This window comes from Capra hircus, chromosome 22 (genome assembly GCF_001704415.2).
Source record: "Capra hircus breed San Clemente chromosome 22, ASM170441v1, whole genome shotgun sequence".
Classification (NCBI taxonomy): domain Eukaryota; kingdom Metazoa; phylum Chordata; class Mammalia; order Artiodactyla; family Bovidae; genus Capra; species Capra hircus.
Window position 1 is genome coordinate 37,406,533 of NC_030829.1, and position 23,116 is coordinate 37,429,648.

Genomic DNA, 23,116 nt, shown 5'->3' on the forward strand with positions numbered 1-23,116 from the left:
TGTCTTGATCTTTGAAGGCCTTGTTCCACGGTCTTCTGGCCCACAGTGTCACACTTCAGAAAATACAAGTCATTCTGATTCTTACTCATTTCCAAGTGACCTTTTATGTCACTATTTTTTTTTCAAGTGTTGGCCATTCTATTCTATTCCATTCTTGGCTACACTGCAGCTTGTGGGATCTTAGTTCCCCGACCAAGGATTGAACCCCGGGCCACGGTAGTCAAAGTGCCAAGTCTTAACCCCTGGACCGCCAGGGAATTTTCATTTTCTTTGAAAACCTTTGGAATTCTCTCTTTGTATTCATTGTTCTAAGTTTTCAGAGAGAGGTATCTTTAAAAAAAGGTCCGTATTGTTGACTGCTCAGTGGATTCTTTCCACCTAGAGATGCCCTGTGCTTCAGTTCTAGAATATCTCAGTTTTTACTATTCTCTCTTTCTCAGACTCTTATTCAGGTGGTAGCTCTCCTGACTGCTACTGTCTGAACACCCTCAGGGAGTTTCCCACTTCAGATTCTCCAGGAGAAAACAGAGTTTTCCCAACCAGCTTGAGCTGAGACAAGCCATATGAGTCATGACCTGCCAACCAGCCAATGTGCCAGTATCCTTCAGCTTCACTTCATCTGATCAGCTTTGGGTCACATGACAGAGGGGTACTCCTGAGAGGCATTTGGGGACAGGCTTATTTCATTCAGATAGAGCTAGTTGGAAATATTCTTTGCTGTCAAATCTTTGGTCAAGTAATAGATTTGGGGCTAGAAATATTTTTTTTTCAAGTAAGTTGTAAAAATATTTTAAATATGATATACATTTCTCTTTAGATGAACGTTCCAGATGGATCAAAGATTTAAGTGCAGAAAGCAACAAAGAACAAAAGAGAAATGCATCAATATGCCAGAGGAAAACATGGGTGAATATTTTTTAAACCATGGTGTTGGAAAGGTCTTAATAGGACTTGATAATGCTTTCATGGAGCATAAAGGAAAAGAATCATAAATTTAACTATATAAACATTATAAACATCTACATTGAAAAAATTCATTAAAAATGTAAAATATGACTATAGGAAGTTTTGCATTTCTTGACAAGCAGTTATATCCTGAAGATATGAAGAGTGCTCGGAGATCAATACAGAAGATTATGTAGAGGAATTGATAAAGCAAGGTAGGAGTTTCAGCAAACAGGAAAAAAGAGGTCAGCACGAATGTGAAAAGGAATTCAACCTCACAATAATAAGAGAAATGTAATGGAAAGCAAAACACGTTTTGTTGCTGAAGATTAAAATGGGTGAAGAAAAGGTCTTGGCAGAGAGGGAGACAGGCTCTCTGTTTAATGTTAGTGAGAATGTGAGTTGGTATTTAATTTTTAGAAAAATAATTTATATAATCCTTATCTACTATGTCAAAATATAAAATGTACAGACCCTGTTAATTAACAGTTTCACTTCTAGAGATTTGAGATAAGGAATAACAAACTAAATGTGAAAACATATGCGCATAGATGATCAACTTGGTGGTATCTGAAAATGAGAGTGAGAAAATGAAAAATATTCAGACTGATAGGAGTTAAGGATTGAAAGAGGAAAAGCTGGCACATACAAGTAATGGCCTCCTGTGTAGTCATTAGAAGTGATGATGTCAATCCATATTTACTGGCATGAAAAGACATCCACCCTACATGGTGAGTGAAGAAAGCAGTTCATAAGGTACAAGTTCAAAACGAGCCTATTAATATGTAACCTAGATGAGTTTCAGTGAAACTAAGTGTCTAGAGTGTAAGTTCCATGCAGACAGGGCCCACATTTTCTTCACTGCTGTGTTAGGGGCTATGTCCATGCCTGGTACTTTGCAACCTTGCAATAATGTTTGTTGAATGAATGAATGAAAGAGGTTTACAAGGTTCTTTGTCCTTAGGGCACTTAGTCGCTCAGTCCTGTCTGACTCTTTGCAGTCCAATGGACTGTAGCCTGCCAGGCTTCTCTGTTCTTGAGATTTCCCAGGCAAGAATACTGGAGTGGGTTGCTATCTCCTACTCCAGGGGATTTTCTCAACTCAGGGATCAAACCCATGTCTCTTGCGTTTCCTTCACTGGCAGGCAGATTCGTTACCATTGCACCGCCTGGGAAGCTCCATAAGTTTAACATGGAGGAGTGTTGGTGATTTTTCCTGTGTTCTCAGCATTTTCTCTGTCGTTTGAGTTGCCTTCAAGATATTTATTTTTTTACCAAAAACAGACACAATATTAAAAACATATGGTAATGCCTTCTGCTGGTGAGAATGTGACAGTTGCAAATGGTTCAGTAGCTGTGTAAATGGTTTAAGTCTCTCTGAAAAGCATTTAATATTCAATATCTGAAAATCACAAAGCATGTCTTCTTTGTGCCTATCAACCCTGCATGGGAATTTATGCTAAGGGGAAAAAAATGTAAAATACGAAATACCCTGTGCATTCCAAGGTGTTCACCTTGGTTTTTATAATAGGAAGATAACAACCTTAGACAACCTAAAGGCATTTCTAATGGAAGGGAGAGTAAGTAAATTACGAAAACCCTCTAGGTGGAATTTCATGTAACCTTTACCAGTACTGAAGACTGTAGCAATGTGAACAAAAAGAGGCTGAAAATATAGGCATGCGACGATTTAAATTATGAATAAAGCCGTGGTGCTATGGTGTTAAGACTGGAACTCTGGGAGCCACTTTCTGAGAATCATGGAAGGAACACGGATTTTAGAGCTCCAGGCAGAGGTTTTCATTCAGACGTAGATGTTGCATAATCTTGGTTGATCATGTTCCCTAACTTATTTGTGCTTTGTTTTCCGTATCTACAAGATGGGGTGATAGTACTACTTCCTAGTGTTAAGAGAATTAACATGAGTTCCACATAAAAGTGGAAGTCTTCACAGATAGAGAGAACAAACTAGTGGTTACCAGTGGGGAGAGAGAATTGAAGGGCATTCAGGAGAGGGGAGTGAGAGGTACATACCATTAGGTATAAAATAAGCTACAAGGATCTGTTGTACAACACGGGGAATACAGCCTATTTAAAAAAAAATAACTATAAATGGAGTTGTTGTTTAATTGCTAAGTCACATTTGACTCTTTTGCCATTGTATGGACTGCAGCCGCCAGGCTCCTCTGTCAGTGGGATTTCCCAGGCAAGAATACTGGAGTGGGTTGCCATTTCCTCCTTCAGGGGATCTTTCCAACCCAGGGATCAAACCCACATCTGCTGCATTGCAGGTGGACTCTTTATCATTGAGCCACCCGGGAAGCCCACTATAAATGGAGTATAGCCTTTAAAGCTTATATAATATTGTACAGCAACTATGCTTCTATATTTTTTTAAGAAATGGGTCCAAGAAGAAAGGTAAAAGGGGAAGAGTAAGGCCTAGACAACTGTAGTGGTTGTTTTTTGTTGTGGTGGTTGTTACTGTTGCTATTGTTATTATTATAGTTTCAAAATTCTCAAGATTGCCAGTCTCTTAATTACAAACGGATTGGAAAATGAAATAGCTAAAAAATGGTGGGAGAAAGTGGTTCAGGAAATCCAACTTTGGAGGTGGGTACCACCCTCCCTGGGACTCTCCTAGCTGAGAGTGGGGGAAAACCGCGGGGCCGGGTGAGCATATACGGGAGTGTCCAGCAAGGGGCGCTGCGGGCGGAGGCGGAGCTGGGGCCGGAAGCCGAGCTGGAGGCGTCCCGGCGCAGTCGGAGTCCCCTCCTACTTCCGCCGCCGCCGCCGCCGCCGCCGCCGGTCTCGGCTGTGAGTTGCCGTCTGTTCGGAACCGCTGCTGTCGCTGCCGCGATGCCGCTGGAGAACCTGGAAGAGGAGGGTCTGCCCAAGAACCCGGACCTGCGCATCGCGCAGCTGCGCTTCCTGCTCAGCCTGCCCGAGCACCGCGGGGACGCGGCGGTCCGCGACGAGCTGATGGCAGCCGTCCGCGATAACAGTGAGGCCCGCGGGAGCGCCGAGTCAGCGGCCTAGGCCCGGGCGGCCCCGCGCTCCCGAGCCTGAGGGGTTTACCCCGACGGGGACCCCGAGAGCAGACCTGGCTTATCCGCACCTCGGGTCTTTCATTTTCTCAGCACCTCCAGGCTTTCAGAGTGGTGTGCGGCTCTGTGCGCCTACCCCCTTGGGACCAGGTTGGGGGGACCCCGAGGTGTTGAGCCCCGAGCCAGAGACAGGGCTACTTGTCATTAGCGACTGGTCTCGGGGACTTTAGCATTGCCGGTGGAGGGGAAACTTGGCATCGGTTCCTTCTGCCCTTCCCAGTAGTGATGGCAGCGGACGCTATAGCCTTAAGTGCACGAGTCTGATGTGTGTGTGGCTGTGAAAAAGCCCAGGGTTGCCCTTTCCCCGGCCCTAGGAGAGAGCGGCGGTGACAGGCCTGGTCCTGATGCTGGCCTCCCAGTAGCAAGCACCTCGTGGTGCCCAGCCCTTTCCTGCTAGTGGGCAGGGGTCCAGCGGACGACTTCACAGCTTGTGTGGGAGGAAGACGAGGGTGGAGTGGGGGTGGGGGGCCCACGCTTAAGTCACACCCCTCTTGCTCTCTCTCAGACATGGCTCCTTATTACGAAGCCCTGTGCAAGTCCCTGGAGTGGCAGATGGACGTAGACCTGCTCAACAAAATGAAGAAGGCAAACGAAGACGAGTTGAAACGTTTGGATGAGGAGCTGGAGGATGCAGAGAAGAATCTGGGGGAGAGTGAAATCCGAGACGCGATGATGGCAAAGGCCGAGTACCTCTGCCGGATAGGCGACAAGGTGGGTGAGGTGGTCTCTCCTGTGTGTGTAGCCTGAAATGGGCACTGTTCAGGGTCTCATTTTAAACATTAACTACCCCCTTCCAAAAACTGCACAGGTAATCTGCTTACCTGAACTAGTGAGTCAGTGCAGAAATGAAGAAAAAGTTAATAGTTTTCTCTACACTGTTTCTCTCATCGGCCCCCCAGACAGCAGCCTGGTGTGTATTCTTCCCCATCTCTCCCTGTGATTCAGAGAAATGCGTGTGCAGACATCCTTGTCTGCTGATCTTGCCAAACCTGGATATTTTCTGTAGTTTACTTTTGTAACGTGTCTTGGTTGGGAAGCATTGGTTCTGATGCATTTTAAAAATAACTGTTTACGCAAGTAATTGTCTCCTTGTAAGAAACTAAAATCTTAGAGTTCATGCTGAAGTTTTATTTGCTCTTTCTTTTTTTCTGCCTCCTGAGATATTATCTTTTAATTCTCTTACTGTACGTTTGTAGTCACGTGGATGTACTTGTAGAAATTAGGCAGTATTGGTTTAAAAAGGTTGTTTTAAAGTGTATCAAAGTGTACTCATGCAGTCCGGTTTACTTTTTCTTTCAAAATTCTGTCTGCGCGACCGTCCATGTTAGTGTGCTTAGCTCTTGCTCATTCTGGTTGACTGCTGGTTAGTAGCCCATTGTAGTAGGGTGATGCTGCGCTTTATTTAGCTATTCAGTGGTTGGACCTGTGTGGTGTTTTCAGCTGTTTTCGCTGCTGCTGTAAAAATATGCTTGTGTGTGCCTCTGTGTATATGCCTATGTCTCTCCAGCGTGTATGCTGAGATGAAATCTCAGGGACAGAGAACAGTCTTTGTCTTAGTATCTGTGACTGTTCTTCAGCCCAGCAGCCAACCTAACTTATACTATCGGGGCATAAGAGGGGCACCTGCAAGTATTGGGTCTTTTAAATTTTTTAACCTAGTTGTTGTATAATAGTGGTTAAGAGGATGGCTTTGGATGTCCTTAATTGTAAGCAGTGTACCCTGAAGTGTTTCGATAATGGATAACATGGCATTAACTTTAAAAAATTGAGTACTGTGGACTCTTGGGTCAGATTGCCTGAGTTCTGTTTCTGGCTTCAGTAATCATGATTTACTTAACTGGATGAGTTTCCTCAGCTATTAAATAGGAATAATGATAGTTCCCAGGGGCACAGGAGTTAGACTGGTACCTTGGCAAAGTGCTGAATTGTTAAATGATCTGAACTATTATTATTTAAATTTAACATAAGTTTTTTTGTTTTTGTTTTTGTTTTTTCCCCCTGCTGACTATAGATTTAAGATCTGGTCATTGTAAAAGTTGAAAAATATAGGACAGTTTAAAATATAGCTAATAGTTTGTGGCTTTTGTAGGTGGTGTGTGTGCTTTGCTTTGGTTTGGTTTTAAACAGGATGCAGTATTATGAATGAATGAGAAACGTAGAGCTTTCGATTCAGGCCTTGAGGAATTTCAACGAGGATATGCTTGAATCCACATTTTGTACATTGGTGATGTTCTAATTATGTAGTCCATGTTTATGAAATAGCACTCTTCTAAAATGAAGAGTTTTCTTTTCCTCCAGTTTATTGTCTGTCTAAGCTTTATTTGCCGGTGGGCGTGCTGCGTCTTCGCTGCTGTGTGGCCTTTCTCTAGCTGCAGCGAGCAGGGGCCGCTTCTTGTGGTGACTTCTCCTGAGGAGCGTGGACTCCAGGGTGCTCCGCCTCAGCAGTTGTGTCGCACTGGTCTAGTTGCCGTGTGGCACGCGCGGATCCTCCCAGACCAGGGATCGAACCCGTGTGTCTAGCGTTGGCAGGTGGGTCCTTACCCACTGCGCCACCAGGGAAGCCCTACTTTTTTAATATTTTATTTTATTTACTAAATAATCGACGGTGGATCTTTATCTCTCACTGTGCTGTATTGATCACAGTCACTAGTATTTTTGGTGCCCAGTTTGTTACAGATTTGTTAGTGTAAGTTCCCTTAAGATGGTTTTTTTGTCCTTTTGACATGATCTCATTGGTCTTCCCTATTTTCTCATACAACAGGATGTCACAGGCTCACCTCGTTTTCTTTCTTCTTTTTTCTTTGTTGTTGTTTTTTTGTTCTTTGTTGTCTGGCCACATCACACAGCCTGTGGGATCTTGGTTCCTGAACTGGGGGTTGAGCCCGTTCCCGCAGCAGCGGGAGCGCGGAGCCTTGATCCTAACTGGGCTGCCAGGGGAGTCTCCCATATTCATGTTCTTAAAGCAATGAAAACCTTCTGTCCCACAGTGATTTGAGATAGAACTGTATATTTAAATAATCCGTTGCATTCTAAGAGTGATTACGGTAAAATTTTTTAATACTCTTTAGTTTTTAGGATTGATAATTTACAGGAGAGTAAAAGTAACGTATTGTAATTGTTAGAGGAAAATATGGACTATATGGAACAAAGGAGAATACTGAAACAATGGTGAACAAGTTATGAATGTGGTGGTTTTTCCTAGAATATAAGTATATGCTTAGACACATTTGATGTATCTCTTTTTTTTTTTTTTTTGATGTATTTCTTACACTTTGTATGTGTGGAGAGAACAGGTACCACCCAGCGTCAGCAGGTACCACCTCACGGCTGTACTCTTCTGACTCCATGCCTACCTCTTCCCCCCACTTTTTGCTTAGAAAATCCGAGACAGCTATAGCTTTCACAACATCTAACCTTTTCTCACCTGTTCGGTTTGTTCTCTTGACAGGAAGGTGCTCTGACAGCCTTTCGCAAGACATATGACAAAACTGTGGCGCTGGGTCACCGACTGGATATTGTGTTCTATCTCCTTAGAATCGGTTTATTTTACATGGATAATGACCTCATCACTCGAAATACAGAAAAGGCCAAAACGTACGTTTTAGTGGTGGGGATATATTCCCTCTAAATTGCGATGCTATGATAAGAAATTGATAGAAGAAATCTGTTTCTTTTGTTTCCACCTAGTACACTTGGTCAAATAATTAATGTACTTATTTAGGAAACTATTCTCTTTACATATTAGTTTTTGGTTTAAGTTGTGACAAGTTTTTCTCTCTTTAATAATAATACAAAGCTTGCAAAAAGCACTGTTTATTTCCAGAGTATGACTTTTGTTTTAATTTTATAGCTTGATAGAGGAAGGAGGAGATTGGGACCGGAGGAACCGCCTAAAAGTATATCAAGGTCTTTATTGTGTAGCTATTCGTGATTTCAAACAGGCAGCTGAACTCTTCCTTGACACAGTTTCAACATTCACATCCTACGAACTCATGGATTATAAAACCTTTGTGACTTACACCGTCTATGTCAGCATGATTGCCTTAGAAAGACCAGACCTCAGGGAAAAGGTAATGATGGAATCTTTTGTACTCAGGTTTAGAGAATATAGCATGCTTTTTCAAAATAAACAAAGCATACTCACTAAAGCGTGCGCTTGTCTTTTGGAACAACCCCTAGGTGGTTAAAGGGGCAGAGATCCTGGAGGTGCTGCACGGCCTGCCGGCCGCCCGCCAGTACCTGTTCTCGCTCTACGAATGCCGCTATTCTGTTTTCTTCCAGTCGCTAGGTAAGGACAGCGTTGCTTGTTCGGGCTGTCTTCATCATTCCTCACTCTGTCTGGATAGCCTTAGACGATTTTCCACATACACGAAAAATACAGTGTGCAGAGATAGCTGTTGTTCTGGGGTCAGCGTGGCTAATCTTTTGCTCATTCTTGTTTAGACTTTGATCGATTATCTTTTTGTGTGGTCCACAAGGTAAGATTGATGTTTGCATTGTTTTTTAAGGCTTTTTTAACAAAACAGAACACAGAAAAATACATGACAGTTCTGTGGCCTCACCAGCTAGAAAGATCAGCTGTCTGATTCTCTGCCGAGGAAGTATGCCTGACCCCTGAGCAGGAGTGAGCAAATGGTTCTAAGCATTGAGTGTTTTGGGGACAGATGTATGGAAATTTGGCTCTCCTTTCAATTGAGTTGGCTGTGCATTAGCTGAGTCTTTGTGCTGATTTGCAAATCATTTTCAAGGGATGTTGGTTGAGAAAATTTGTTGAATGTGCTTGTGGTGTTCAACCCAGCGTTCCTTCCCAGATTTTCCTAAAACTTAAAATAACTTGGCATTGATAATTCTCTCGTCTGCTTCAAGTATCGGAAGGTATTTGGTTAATAGAAATAGGCAGCATTTACAAAACTTGGGAAAGGTGGACTCCAAATGACAATCTTTTATTTTTCAGAGTGGGTGTTGGCCCAGTGCTTATGGCGTGCTTTCTCCATGCCTAGAAAGTTCGGCTGCCTTGTGGGAATTCACGTGTGTGCGCTCAGTCAAATCTGACTCTCTACAACTCCATGGACTGTAGCCTGCCAGGCTCTTTCTGTCCATGGGATTTTTCAGGCAAGAATTCTGGAGTAGGTTGCAATTTCATCCTCCACAGGATCTTCCCAACCCAGGGATCGAACCTGTGTCTCCTGCACGGGCAGGTGGATTCTTCACCACTGAGCCACCTGGGAAGCCCCATGGGGCTTCTCACTGCCTTTTGTGCGGTGTGGGAACAGGGCTCCTCAGGTGTGGAAGGACCTGCGTGGTCCTGTCTTCTCGTGTTTGCCCACACAGTTGAAGTGTGGAGTTGCCCTTCTCCCTTTTTTATGGCTATGGATACCATGGTCCATATTCTGCTCAAATGTGGAGCTTTCCCCTTACTCCTTCAGCCAGAGACGCTTTTAATAAACCCTGTCTCTGCGTTCCCGGTGCTCTTATTTTATGCCCCCTCTATTGACAAGGTGCACAAGCACACCACTGGCTGCAGGACATCTTCATCACCCAGAAGATGATCTGTACCCACTGGCGGTCACCTCCATTCCTGTTGGCAGCCCCTTGTCTTTCTGTCTCCATGGATATGCTTATTTCGGACATGGCGCGTAAGTGGATTTACGCAGAGCCTTTGTGCTCAGCTCCTTCTGCCAGCATGATGCTTCTACTGTCGTCTGTGCTGTAGCGCGTAGCAGAGCTTCCTCAGTTCACAGCTGCGTGACACACCACTGCATGGAGACAGGATGTATCCATTTTTCAGGTGATGGATGTTGTTCTAGACAGTGTTGTAATGAATGTTTATATACAGGTTTTTGTATGGACACAGTGTATACTTTCTCCTGGGTGTATACCTAGTAATGGAATGGCTGGGTCATATGGTAACTATTTGAGAAACTGTTTGAGAGACTGCCAAACTGTTCTCTAGAGCAGCTACAGCATTTTACATTACCACCAGCAGTGCGTCAGTCCCAGTCCCGTCCCCCCAGCCCCCACCGTGATACATGTTAATTGTGTATTTTTTTGATTATAGGCATCTTAGTGGGTGCAGTGATATATAATGGTTTTGAATATCTCCATGCCTTGTTTTGAAAACAAATTATTCTGGGATGCTTTATTACAATTTTTCTCTACTGCTATCCAGAGTTATTAGGAGCAGACCTTACTTTTTTTTTCTTTGTGATGATCTTGACGCGAGCACAGTGCCTGTGTGTCATTGAGTGCTTCATGGAAGTGTCTGTAATTTGAGACAATTGGGATATGTACCAAATTTACTCATTGCCCAGATATTTAAAAATTAAAAAAAAGTTTGTTGGAGTGTAGTTGATTTACAGTGGTGTTAGTTTCAGCGGCACAGCAGAGTGATTCAGTTACACGCACGTGTACATTCCTCCTTTCTCTCTCTGCTCACATAGGTTATCACAGGATATTGAGTAGCGCTCCCTGTGCCGCACAGCAGGTCCTTGTGGGTTGTTTACTGTCTGACAGTTGTGTGTGTGTGTGTGTGTGTGTGTGTGTGTGTGTTCTTCCCAAGCCCCTAATTTATCCAACCCCCCTTTCCTTTGGTAGCCAAAAGTGTCAGTGCTAAGTCTCTTGAGCCTGATTTTGTTTTGTGACTGAGTTCATTTTTATCAGTCTGTAGATTAGACCAGTAAGTGATCTCATAGGCTTTTTGTTGTTCTTTGTCTGACTTCCTTCGCTTACTGTGATCATCACCAGGGCTATGCTGCTGCTGGAAATGACATTAACTCATCCTTTTCTACGGCTGAGTCATACTTCATTATACATGTATGAAACGCTCTGTTGATCCATCCGTCTTCCCTGGAGCTTTTGGGTGCATCCTGTTCAGTTCAGTTTAGTCGCTCAGTTGTGTCTTGACTCTTTGCGACCCCATGAACCGCAGCACTCCAGGCCTCCCTGTCCATCACCAACTCCCAGAGTTCACCCAAACTCATGTCCATCGAGTCGGTGATGCCATCCAGCCATCTCATCCTCTGTTGTCCCCTTCTCGTCCTGCCCCCAATCCCTCCCAGCATCAGGGTCTTTTCCAATGAGTCAACTCTTCACATGAGGTGGCCAAAGTACTGGAGTTTCAGCTTTAGCATCAGTCCTTCCGAAGAAATCCCAGGGCTGATCTCCGTTAGGATGGACTGGTTGCTAATGTAAATGGTGCTGCGGTGGATGCTGTCTTTCTGAAGTGAGGCTTTTCTCCACCTCACGGCCCAGGAGAACAGGTCATGAGGAGACCCTATGTTTAGTTTCTTTAAGGAACTCCATTGTGTCCCTTCTGGTGACTGTTAGCAATTCACATTGTCCCCCAAAAGTATAGGCAGGTTCCCTGTTCTCCATGCACTCTCCCACATTTACTGTTTGTAGTCCTTTTTTTTTTAAGCTTTTTACTTTATTTTGGAGTTGAACTGATGACTAAGATGTGATTGTTTCAGGCTCACAGCAGAGCAACCCTGCCGTCTGAACCCACGTATGCTGTTTGTAGTCTTTTTGATGATGACCAGTCAGACTGGTGCTAATTATTTCTTGAAAAATTAGCAATATGGAGCATCTTTTCATGTGCTTTCAGAAAAGGGTGGGGGGGGGGAAAGGCAACGTACCTTAAACTGATCCATTAAGATTGACTTGTTGAAGGTCCAGCATGATTTGAATTGTTTTTTGATTACCTGCCCTAGGACATTGCTTAAAGGGCAGATGTCCTTTTCAGCCCAGCAGGCCTTGTGAATTTGAAGAGTTGCCAGTATGCACTGGGCTTGCCAGGTGGCTCAGCTGGTAAAGAATCAGCCTGCAATGTGGGAGCCCTGAGTTTGACCCCTGGTTTGGGAAGATCCCCTGGAGAAGGGAACATCTACCCACTCCAGTATTCTGGCCTGGAGAATTCCATGGACTGTATAGTCCATGGGGTCGCAGAGAGTCGACACCTGAGCGGCTTTCCTTCTTGCCTGTTTTCAGATTGTTGTTGTGGAAATGTCCACAGGGTGGCAGCACTTCTTTCCGCCCCTCTCGGGTTCCTTGGGCAATCAGAGCCCTAGAGAAAGTCGTGTTCCGGGTTTTTGATAAGAGTGCAATGGACCACAGTTCTGGTCTCATGACTTCCCCCTTATCCTGCACCCCCCTACCCCCGTCAAGAGAAATCTCAAGCCTCCCCAACCTGCCCTGCTGGGGCTGCTGTGGCGCTTAGGTGGGGTAACTCAGGAAGCAGGCTGGCAGTGGGAGCCCACCCCAGGAGACTCAGAGGCCAGGTGACATGGAGAGCTCTTTCAGGCCAGAGGCTCCACCGTTCTGGGGTGCACTAGGCTTGGTCGAGCTCTAGGAGGGCCCACCTGGATCTGGAAATTGGGGTCCCATCCACAGGGGACCCGGCACTCAGGGTCCAGAGGGGGCTCGTTTGCTGGTACATCCTCCCCAGCTCCCTCAGCCCCACCTCAGTCCAGCCTTGGGTCCCAAGGCTGCTCAGGCTTCAGGGGTGTGACTGCAGCCCAGGTCCCCAGGCCTGAGGGGAATACTGTTGATATTTCTGTTGTTTTCTTTTCAAATTTTGTTTTTATTGTATACTGGAGTAGAGATAATTTACACAGTGGTGTTTGTTTGGTGTTAAGCAGCCTCATTCAGTTAGAGAGATAGATTCATGTATTCCTCTTCAGATTCCTTTCCTATCTAGGTTATTACAGAGTGTTGAGTAGAGTTCCCTCTGCTGTTTATTAGGTCCTTGTGAATTACCTATTTTACACACTGTTGTTCAGTTGCTAAATCGTGTGCTGCTCTTTGCCACCCCATGGACTGTACCACACCACACTTCCCGGTCCATCACCATCTCCTGGAGTTTACTCAAACTCCTGTCCACTGAGTTGGTGATTCCATCCAACCATCTCCTCCTTTGTCGCCCCCTTCTCCTGTCTGCAGTCTTTCCAGTGTCAGGGTCTTTTCCAATGAGTCAGCTCTTCACATCAGGCGGCCAAAGTATTGGAGCTTCAGTATTAGTTCTTCCAACGAATATTCAGAGTTGGTTTCCTTTAGGATTGACTGGTTTAATCTCCTTGCTGTCCAAAGGACTCTCAAGAGTCTTCTCCAGCACCACAGTTCTAAAGCATCAATTCTTCGGCGCTCAGCCTTCTTTATGGTTCCAACTTTCACATCCATACATGACTACTGGGAAAAGCACAGCTTTGATCATACACACCTTTGCTGGCAAAGTGATGTCTGTGATTTTTAATATGCTGTTTAGGTTTGTCATAGCTTTCCTTCCAAGGAGCAAGCATCTTTTAATTTCATAGCTGCAGTCACCATCCACAGTGATTTTGGAGCCCAAGAAAATAAAGTCTGTCACTGTTTCCACTTTTCCCCCTTTTATTTGACATGAAGTGATGGAACCCAGTGTCATCATTGTAGTTTTTTTTAATGTTGAATTTTAAGCCATCTTTGTCACTCTGCTCTTTCACCCTTATCAGGAGGATTTTTACTTCCTCTTTACTTTCTGCCATTAGAGTGGTATCATCTGCATATCTGAAGTCGTTTATATTTCTCCTGGAAATCTTGATCCCGCTGGTGATGCATCCAGCCCAGCATTTTGCATGATATACTCTGCATATAAGTTAAATAAACAGGTGACAGTATACAGCCTTGTCATACTCATTTCCGAATTTTGAACAAGTCAGTCATTTCATGTAAGGTTCTAACTGGTTGTTCTTGATTTGCACACAGGTTTCTCAGGAGACAGCTAAGGTGGTCTGCTTTTCCCATCTCTTTAAGAATGTTCCCCAGTTTGTCGTGATCCACACAAAGACTTTAGCATAGTCAATGAAGCAGAAGTAGAGGTTCTTCTGGAATTCCCTTAGTTTCTCTACGATCCAGCTAATGTTGGCAGTTTGATTTCTGGTTCCTCTGCCTTTTCTAAACTCAGCTTGTGCATCTGAAAGTTCTCAGTTCACATATTGCTGAAGCCTACTTTGAAGGATTTTGAGCATAACCTTACTAGCATGTGAAATGACCACAGTTGTGTGGTACTTTGAGCATTCTTTGGCATTGCCTTTCTTTGGGATTGGAATGAAAACTGACCTTTTCCAGTCCTGTGGCCACTGTTAAGTTTTCTAAATTTGCTGGCACATTGAGTGCAACACTTTCACAGCATCATCTTTTAGGATTTGAAATAGTTCAGTTGGAATTCCATCACCTCTGCTAGCTTTGTTCACAGTGATGGTTCCTAAAGGCCCACTTGACTTCACAGCCTAGGACGTCTGGTTCTAGGTGAGTGATCTCACTATCGTGGTTATCTGGCTCATTAAGATCTTTTTTTTATTGTTCTTCAGTAAATTCTTGCCGCCTCTTCTTGATGTCTTCTGCTTATGTTAGGTTATACTGTTTCTGTCTTTGATTGTGCCCCTCTTTGCATGAAAGCTTCCCTTGGTTATCTGTTAACCGGTTTTCAGGTTGTTGTTACAGGAAACGTCCACCAGGGGGCAGCAGTCCTTCATGCCCCCACTCCAGTTTCTTGGGCAGTTGGACCCCTAGAGAAAGTTGTGTTCCGGGGTTGTAGATTAGAGTGGAATGTGCCAGGGCTCGGGTCTTTTGACTTCTTTCCCCTTCTCCTGCACTCCCCAAAGCCCCAAGACCTCCCTGAACTGTGCTCCTGAGGGTGCTGTAGTACTTGGGTAGGGCACCTCCAAGGAGGGAAGCTGCTGGTGGGAGCCTCAGCGCTGGGAGGCTTGGAGACCAGGTGACACGTCCGAGCTCTTCCTGCCCAGCGGCTCGACCGTGATCTGGGTGTTCTAGGCTTGACTGAGCTCTCGGAGGGCCTCCCCCCCCAGATCTGGAGATGGGGGTCCCATTCACAGGGGACCAGGCACTGAGGGGCCAGGGGAGGGGGACTCCTCTGCAGGCACATCTCCCCCGTTCCCTCAGCTCCACCCCTGTGCTGCCTTGGCAACAGGCTGCTCAGGCTCCAGGAAGGTGACTGTGTCCCAGGTCACCCAGGCCTGAAGGTAATCCTGTTGACGTCTCTTTTAAGTTTAAATGTTTATTGTGTGCTGTAGTAGAGTTGATTTACCCAGTGGTGTTTTTGGTATTAAGCAAACTGATTACATGATACATATATGTATACTACTTCAGATTCTTCTCCTGTCTAGTTATTACAGAGTGTTATCTGTGTTACACAGTAGGTCCTTGTCAGTCTTCTGTTTGTAAAATACATGTAATATATTACTGTGTGTGTGTGTAAACTCCAACCTCCTAATGTATGCCTCCCCTCCCCCTAACCCACCTTTCCCCTTTGGTGACCAGAAGTTTGTCCTGGTTATCACAGTCTGTGAGTCTTTGTGTTTTGTAAATGAGGTCCTTTGTATGGACTTTCATATTCTACCCATAAGTGGTATCATAGGCTTTTTGTCCTCTGAGTTCTTTCACTCAGTGTGATCATCTCCAGGTCCATCCACGTTGCTGGTGAAGGCATTAGTTCATTCTTTCTTGTGGCTGAAGTAACATTCCATATGTGTATGTACTCCTATCTGTCTGTTCCTCTGCTGACAGAGAGCTTGTTTCCCTTTCCTGCCTGTTGTAAAGTGCTTCGGTGAGCATTGGGGTGCATGTATCTTTTCCACTTATGGCTTTCGCCAAATATATATATGCCCAGGAGGGGAACTGCTGGATCATATGGTAGTTCTATGTTTACTTTTTCAGTGAACCCCATATTCTGCTCCAAAGTGGCTGTTACTAGTTTACATTCCCACCGACAGTGTAAAAATGCTCCCTTTCCTCCACACCCTCTTCAGCATTTATTGTAGACATTTTGATGATGGCCGTTCAGATCAATGTGAGGTGATGTCTTACTGTAGTTCTGATTGCATTTCTCTGATAATTACTGATGCTTCTTGTGCCTCTTGGCCATCTGTATTTCTTCCCCTGAGAAATGTCTATTTAGATCTTCTGCCCCCATTTTTTCTTTTTTGGCTGCTAGGCATGTGGGATCTTCTCTGACCAGGGTCAAAGGCTTGCCCCTACATTGAGAGCACAGTCGTAACCACGGACCACCCAGGGAAATCCTGCCCCTTTTGTGGTTGGGTAGTTTGGTTTCTGACAGAGAGCTGCAAGAGCTGTTTGTGTGCTGTGCAGATTAACTCCTTGTAGGGGCTTTGTTTGCAAATGTCTCCCATTCTACGGCTTGTCTTTTCCTTCTGTGGTTTCTTGAGGTGAAGGAGCTTTTCATTAACTCCTGTTTATTTTTTACTCTAGGGGGTCATCAAAAAAGACCTTGCTGTGATTTATGTCAGAGAGTGTTCTGTGTTTTCCTACATTTAGGTCATTGATCCATTTTAAGTTTATTTTTGTGTATGGTGTTAGGGAATGTTCCAGTTTCATCCTGTCACATGGAGCTGTCCAGCACCACTTATCGAAGAGACGGTCTTTTCTCCATTGTATATTCTTGCCTCCTTTGTCATAGATTAATTGGTCATAGGTGTCTGTTTATTTCTGGACTTGCTTTTGTGGTCCATTGATCTGTCTTTCTGTGTCAGTACCATGCTGACTACTAGCCTTGTAGTACAACTAGTGTGTTTCTTGCACTAAAGTCCGTGTTCTTGCCATTTCTTCGCAGTGGTTCATTGTATTTTCCTGCTGAGTAGCATTTTGATGCATATGTATCACAGTCTGCTGACCTACTCAACCTGCAGGTGGGGGTGCAGGGAGAGCAGCCCTTGGGCACCCCTGGGACAGTGGGGGCCGGGCTTGGGACTGCCCTTCATTTCCCAGGCATTTTAAATGCAAAGGACAGAGATGAATCTTTTGACAACAGTTATCATTTGTATCATTTACTGTCTGCTCCTGTGTAGTGAACTATGTAGCATTTATTTGGCTTTCTAATAAGCTTTTTTGCTTTGATAAGTATTCAGACTGTGTACTTTGAAATATTTTATTTGAAAGAGGAAGTAACATCCTTTTCTAGGTAAAACCTAGTTTTCAGAAGTTTACAAATAAACCGATCTGAGAAGGTCTTAATGTCCAAATTCGTATTACAGATTACACAGAATTGTTCCAGAATCATTTTAAGATAGTTATATATCCTCCCAGAACGTTTATTCATTACGTACTTTGAAAATTGGAAAGTAACAGTTACCTCAAAACCCCGAGGTTTTCTGTATATGTGGAAAATTTTCAAATGTATCACATAAAGAGGTGCTCTATCCTTGGCTTGCCTGGGCTCTTTCTCTTGAGGCAGCTGCTGAGCTCAGGGTCCAAGGGTATCTGTGTCCAGAGACACAGGCATGAAGCACTGTTAAATATACGCAGGTGTATTTTACATGCAGGTTTCTAAGTAGCTTTTCAGGATTTTTAAGTAGCTTTTCTCCTAAAATATAATGAGTATTTATACATGTCTCCATACAAATAACTGGGCATTGGGTCAGTAAGTATTTTTAAATGGCTCTTATGCATTGAGGAACTAAAAAGTCTCTTGATGAAAGTGAAAGAGGAGAGTGAAAAAGTTGGCTTAAAGCTCAACATTCAGAAAACGAAGATCATAGCATCTGGTCCCATAATTTCATGGGAAATAGATGGGGAAACAGTGGAAACAGTGTCAGACTTTATCTTTTTGGGCTCCAACATCACTGCAGATGGTGACTGCAGCCATGAAATTAAAAGACGCTTACTCCTTGGAAGGAAAGTTATGACCAACCTAGATAGCATATTGAAAAGCAGAGACATTACTTTGCCAACAAAGGTCTGTTTAGTCAAGGCTGTGGTTTTTCCAGTGGTCACGTATGGATGTGAGAGTTGGACTGTGAAGAAAGCTGAGCACCAAAGAATTGATGCTTTTGAACTGTGGTGTTGGAGAAGACTCTTGAGAGTCTGTTGGACTACAAGGAGATCCAACTAGTCCATTTTGAAGGAGATCAGCCCTGGGTGTTCTTTGGAAGGCCTGATGCTAAAGCTGAAACTCCAGTACTTTGGCCACCTCATGTGAAGAGTTGACTCATTGGAAAAGACTCTGATGCTGGGAGGGATTGGGGGCAGGAGGAGAAGGGGACGACGGAGGATGAGATGGCTGGATGGCATTACTGACTCGATGGACGTGAATTTGAGTGAACTCCGGGAGTTGGTGATGGACAGGGAGGCCTGGCGTGCTGCGATTCATGGAGTCGCTGAGTTGGACACGACTGAGTGACTGAACTGAACATACATTGGAGAAGTCAATGGCAACCCACTCCAGTGTTCTTGCCTGGAGAATCCCAGGGATGGGGGAGCCTGGTGGGCTGCCGTCACTGGGGTCACAGAGTCAGACATGACTGAAGTGACTTAGCTGCAGCATGCGTTGGACACTGTATACGTAGTGGCAGATCTAATAAGTGGACCTCCTTAGAACTGCCAGCTAACCTTTTTGCAGCACCTTAGTATGTCAGTGTATTGAATTCTGTATTTTCTCCGCTGTGCCTTATCCTTTGTTAGGCCTTTCAGTGGCTAACTGGCCTAGGCACGGTCATTGCCTTTCTCTCTACCTGTATTCTGTTACCAAGCACATATGCATGGCAGGGATTTCCAAATGTGAGTCTCCAGCCCCAAGCCTGCCAGCGAGCACCAGACCCAGGCCTTGGGATCTTCAATCTGGATATCTAATAAGAGAGTCCATCTCCACCTTGCCAGAGTGTAACGTTTGAATGCCTCCCCACCCCACCCAAAAACTCAAAAAAGGAGAAATTCTACAAGGATTTTTATCTGTTCTAGCCAGAAATAAGTATACGCTTGACTCTTCCATGCTCACCTTCCCTGTCTGCATAGCCGTCCCCTGCTGCCCCCTGAACCCGCCTCCTCTCTGCCCGGGCTCTGATCTGTGTGGCTCTGAGTCTTTGGTCGCTATTCACGTCACTAGTCAAGTTTTATTTTCTTCACGGAGCTTATTATTTTAGGAGCCTACCTTGTTTATTCATTTATCCCTTCTTCCCTTTGGAAATTGAGTTGCTGTGGCAGCAGAGATCTTATCTTGTGGTTTCCCACCACATCCTCATTACTTAGAATGGTGATAGGTACTGTTATTCAGGAAAATGATTGTACTTCTGTGGATTGCTCATTAATATTCTATGTACACTTTACAGATCAAGGCTATTAATTTTTATCATGTTATAAATCCACCTTCTAGTTTATCAGTTTATCCAAAGGGGGGAGGTTATAATTTGTCATCTTATTCATTGCAGCTATTGTGGAACAGGAAATGAAAAAGGACTGGCTTTTTGCGCCTCATTATCGCTACTATGTAAGAGAAATGCGAATTCATGCATACAGCCAGCTGCTGGAATCGTACAGGTCATTAACCCTGGGCTATATGGCAGAAGCTTTTGGCGTTGGCGTGGAGTTCATTGATCAGTAAGTTTGAACAACATCGTGTTAATTTACTCTTTACAGTTATACCTTTGAATGTGTAAACTGGTGTACTTTCTCCACTTACACATTTTCTCATTGTGCATTTCTGCTTTGGTGCTGTGGTAGCAAAGTGGTCTCTGTTACACCTTTGAGATCCACTCTGTTACAACAGTAGTGACTCAGCTCACTGTCTTGCATTTTATGTTAGGGCCTGTCTTTTGTGAGAATGTCTTCAATTTTTTTGGTTGCTAAAAATTGAAGACTTTGAGCCTTTGATTCAAAGGTTCATCACATAGGTACTAAGCCCTTACTGTATGGTTGGCATTATTCCAGGTCTGTCTTCATGGAGTTTCATTCTAGTTTTGGGGAGAGTTGGCAAGTATGCACAAAAATGTATGTGTCATTTCAGACAGAAGTGAGGCTGCAGCCTAGCGGGAGGCAGGCAGGTATAGGTGTGCGGGGCCTGGGGGGAGGCACTGGAGGATGTGCAGCCTGTGGGTAACAGGGTGTCGTCACACACCAAGGGGCGCTGGCCACGTGGCATCTCGCTAGAAGTGGTCCCCCAAGCTTCAGCTGTTAGTGTTGAGGATTAGTCTGCAGTGGCTCATGGTGGTTATATAGTAGTTTCTAATCGTTCTAAGGCATTTCATTTTTAAAAGACCATACTCTGTTTAGCCATTTTGTTTTTTCTAATGTTTTATTACAAAAAATTTCAAACATGGAGAAATTGTAAAGATTTATACATCAAATTCCTATATATTCTTGATCCTATCATTATTAACACTGTATTTGCTTTACCTTATTTTTAATGACTTCAGAGAAACTTACAGACATCAGTACGTTTCATCCTCAGTCATCTTAGCATGCATATGAATATTTATCAGTTGGTTTAGAGTAATATTTACAATCAGTAAAACACACAAAGTATAACCAAATTATGGAGCCAGAAATTGCCTCATTCTCTTCCTTTGAAAGACAAATGGCAGTGAGACTAGTTTATTATCCATACCAAAGTAAAAGGCTGGACTCTCCAGGGAGGTTTTCTTGGTGAAATTGAAAGTCTGGTGGTAGGGGCACTGAGTTGTTCCTTGTGGGGTCGTACTGGAGGCGCTCACTGTGGTGAGCAGCGCATGAAGAGAGTTCTTTCTCTGCTGTTTCTTAACAGTGTTGGGGTGAGAAGGCCATTGGTTGCTCCTTGGGAGCAGGGTGAGGCTCAGCTCAATCTGGAGTATTGTTAGACACGCGGCAGTATGCTGGAGGCCGTTACAGTGGTATTTGAATTATTTAGTTTTCCCCTTCATGTTCTCAGCCCAGCTTTGGAGGCAGAGGCTTCAAGCACAGACTGAACTGTGTTGTTACCTAGAAACTCCTTGTTAAATTTGTCTCTTACCTGATAAAATGAGTTTAGGCGAAATCTTTCTGTAAGTTTAAAGAACACTTGTACTTCATTTTTCCATTTCCTTAGACTCAGTAAGATACTGGTGGAGAAAAGGACCAAGCCATTATTTGAATAGACACAACTGTTACTGACATGTGTAAGGTTAGAAACCATACCCGTGGGCTGTATTGCGTAATTTTGTTGGTGGGTGTTTCATCTGGAACTTAGGATGCAACTCTGGTTTTTAGGTTCTCTTTACACAGCAAACATTCGGCTCATTCTTACTGGACACCTGTATATGAGGCAGTATCTGGGTGGCATGGAGAAGATGAGTCGTCTTGGGGTATGTTTGATTAGCACAGAGGGAGACAACAAAAACGTAGTTTGGATCTAGGGAATGGAACTTAGGCCCCCATGTAGGGCAGGAAGTAGTTATCGTTTCAGAAAGGAGGCTGTGCTGAGATAGCTTTTGGGGGCCGTGAGAGTGGATGTCATTGCATGTTTAAGATTTTTACAGGAAGGAAGGGTGAAAAGAGGACACTTAGGCGGATTGGAGAGTGCACCAGCCCGGCTTACTGGAGGGAGGGTGTGGTGGCGCTCACCGGCAGAGCCGCAGCGATGAGCAGGCACAGCTAACCTCGGTGAGGAAATGAAGGGCAGGCTGGGCGGGGGAAGCAGCAGTTGCCCTCCGTCTTACCTCAGCAGTGGGCACACCAAGTCAAGTCTGCCTTCACGCCCAGGGCAGTGCTCGCTCCCTCTCGAGTTGCCCCAGCTCGCCTGCGGATCTTAGTAGGCCTCAGAACAATAGGTGCAGGTGGGTTTCAGCTGCAGTCTGGAGACGCAACTGTGTGAGTACCTGGAAACTGAACGCAGGTGAGTTTAGAACCAGTGAGCTTTTAAGAAAATGTTTACAGTTTACCTAAAGCCACTCAGTAACGTGATTCAAAAACTAACAGTTGAAAGAATGGCTGTTGTAGTGACTGAATCAAATGTATTTTTAATGAGTATAGGAATAGAGCACGCTCTGTAAACAGACTTCTTACTAATTTAAGATAACTAAGTTATCTTTTTTTCCTTGCCTGGTTTCTGGGATTTGTGAGAGTTAAACTGCCTTCACATCATTCTCAGCCACGTTTCTCCACCAACTTGAAATGGCACTTTGGGTGTTTATGTGCTAGGAGCAAGATGGTATAGTATTGGGGAGAGTCATCTGTCACAATTTTTCTTAATTAGGAGGACTCCTTATATTAATCTCTAAATTTAATCTAGTTCTATTACAAATAGATATTTTAAAGGAGTCAACTTCCCACATATTCTCTCCGGTATTACTGAAAAGTTGTCTTCATGCAGCTCTCGTAGATATCTAAGGATTTCATTTTCCCCCACGTCACAAGGCGGAGAGTCTCCACTCACGCTGCTGTTGAGGGGTGTGTTCACTAACAATTCTCTATCATGCTAAACACTTTTTCCCTTCTTCTCTCTCAATTAGGGAACTCTCCAGGTTTATTGCTGCTGGGAGGCTACACTGCAAAATAGATAAAGTGAATGAAATAGTGGAAACCAACAGGTACTCTTAAGTTTCTGTATCATTTGTAATACTTATCATAACAAAGGACATTCTTAAAAAAGCGTGCCTTCTTTTTAAAGTAGGTCAGCTATTGTTAGGGAGTAATGTGACTGCTAACTAATTCATGTTTTCCCTGAATTTATTTATAGACCTGATAGCAAGAACTGGCAGTACCAAGAAACTATCAAGAAAGGAGATCTGCTATTAAACAGAGTTCAGAAACTTTCTAGAGTAATTAATATGTAAAACCAAATACACAAAGGGTTTTCTTTAGAGATCATTATTGGGAATTTTTATAGCTTACTTTACTTTGTGCCCAGTTGAACTGTGTAAAAAATAAATACTGCATTGTTTCTTTCAACTTCCTTTTTTCTTATACATACACAGCGTTAAGGACGGGGTGCAGTAATGTCGCGTTTACGTCATTTGAATCTCTGGTTTATGGTATAAGACTTACCGAGACTACTTGAGTTCTAATCCTGACTCTTCAGTAAAACAAAAGTAAGAGATGACACTAAGACATACAGGCATAGGAAACCTTCCCAGTTAAAACTTAGTGAATCAGATGGGGTTAAGTGCTATGGAAAAGAAACCTAAAACCCAGTAAGGGTGGCAGTGAAATGAGTAGGCGTGAAGCGCTCTCTGCTATCAGGTGTCATGGAAGCCTCTCCAGTGAGGTGACTTTAAATAAAAAGGAAGGCGAGACCATCTACACCACTGCCGAGGAGAAGAGAGGCACTGGAGGCT

General features: G+C 44.0%; 1 protein-coding gene across 1 annotated transcript; it reads left to right on the top strand.

The window, feature by feature from the left end:
• PSMD6 (proteasome 26S subunit, non-ATPase 6) lies at nucleotides 3,615–22,730 on the top strand. Its single transcript, XM_018038329.1, has 8 exons — nucleotides 3,615–3,946; nucleotides 4,555–4,760; nucleotides 7,498–7,643; nucleotides 7,900–8,119; nucleotides 8,229–8,337; nucleotides 19,259–19,427; nucleotides 22,292–22,369; nucleotides 22,519–22,730. The coding sequence occupies exons 1-8, from the start codon at nucleotides 3,802–3,804 to the stop codon at nucleotides 22,613–22,615; spliced, it is 1,170 nt and encodes a 389-aa protein (XP_017893818.1). The 5' UTR covers nucleotides 3,615–3,801; the 3' UTR covers nucleotides 22,616–22,730.

Excerpts from the sequence above, each read along its gene's own strand:
- PSMD6 (XM_018038329.1), top strand. The coding sequence starts at position 3,802 with ATGCCGCTGGAGAACCTGGAAGAGGAGGGTCTGCCCAAGAACCCGGAC. Across the intron at positions 8,120-8,228 it reads GACCAGACCTCAGGGAAAAG|GTGGTTAAAGGGGCAGAGAT; the intron begins GTAATGATGGAA and ends AACAACCCCTAG. Across the intron at positions 22,370-22,518 it reads GAAATAGTGGAAACCAACAG|ACCTGATAGCAAGAACTGGC; the intron begins GTACTCTTAAGT and ends ATTTATTTATAG.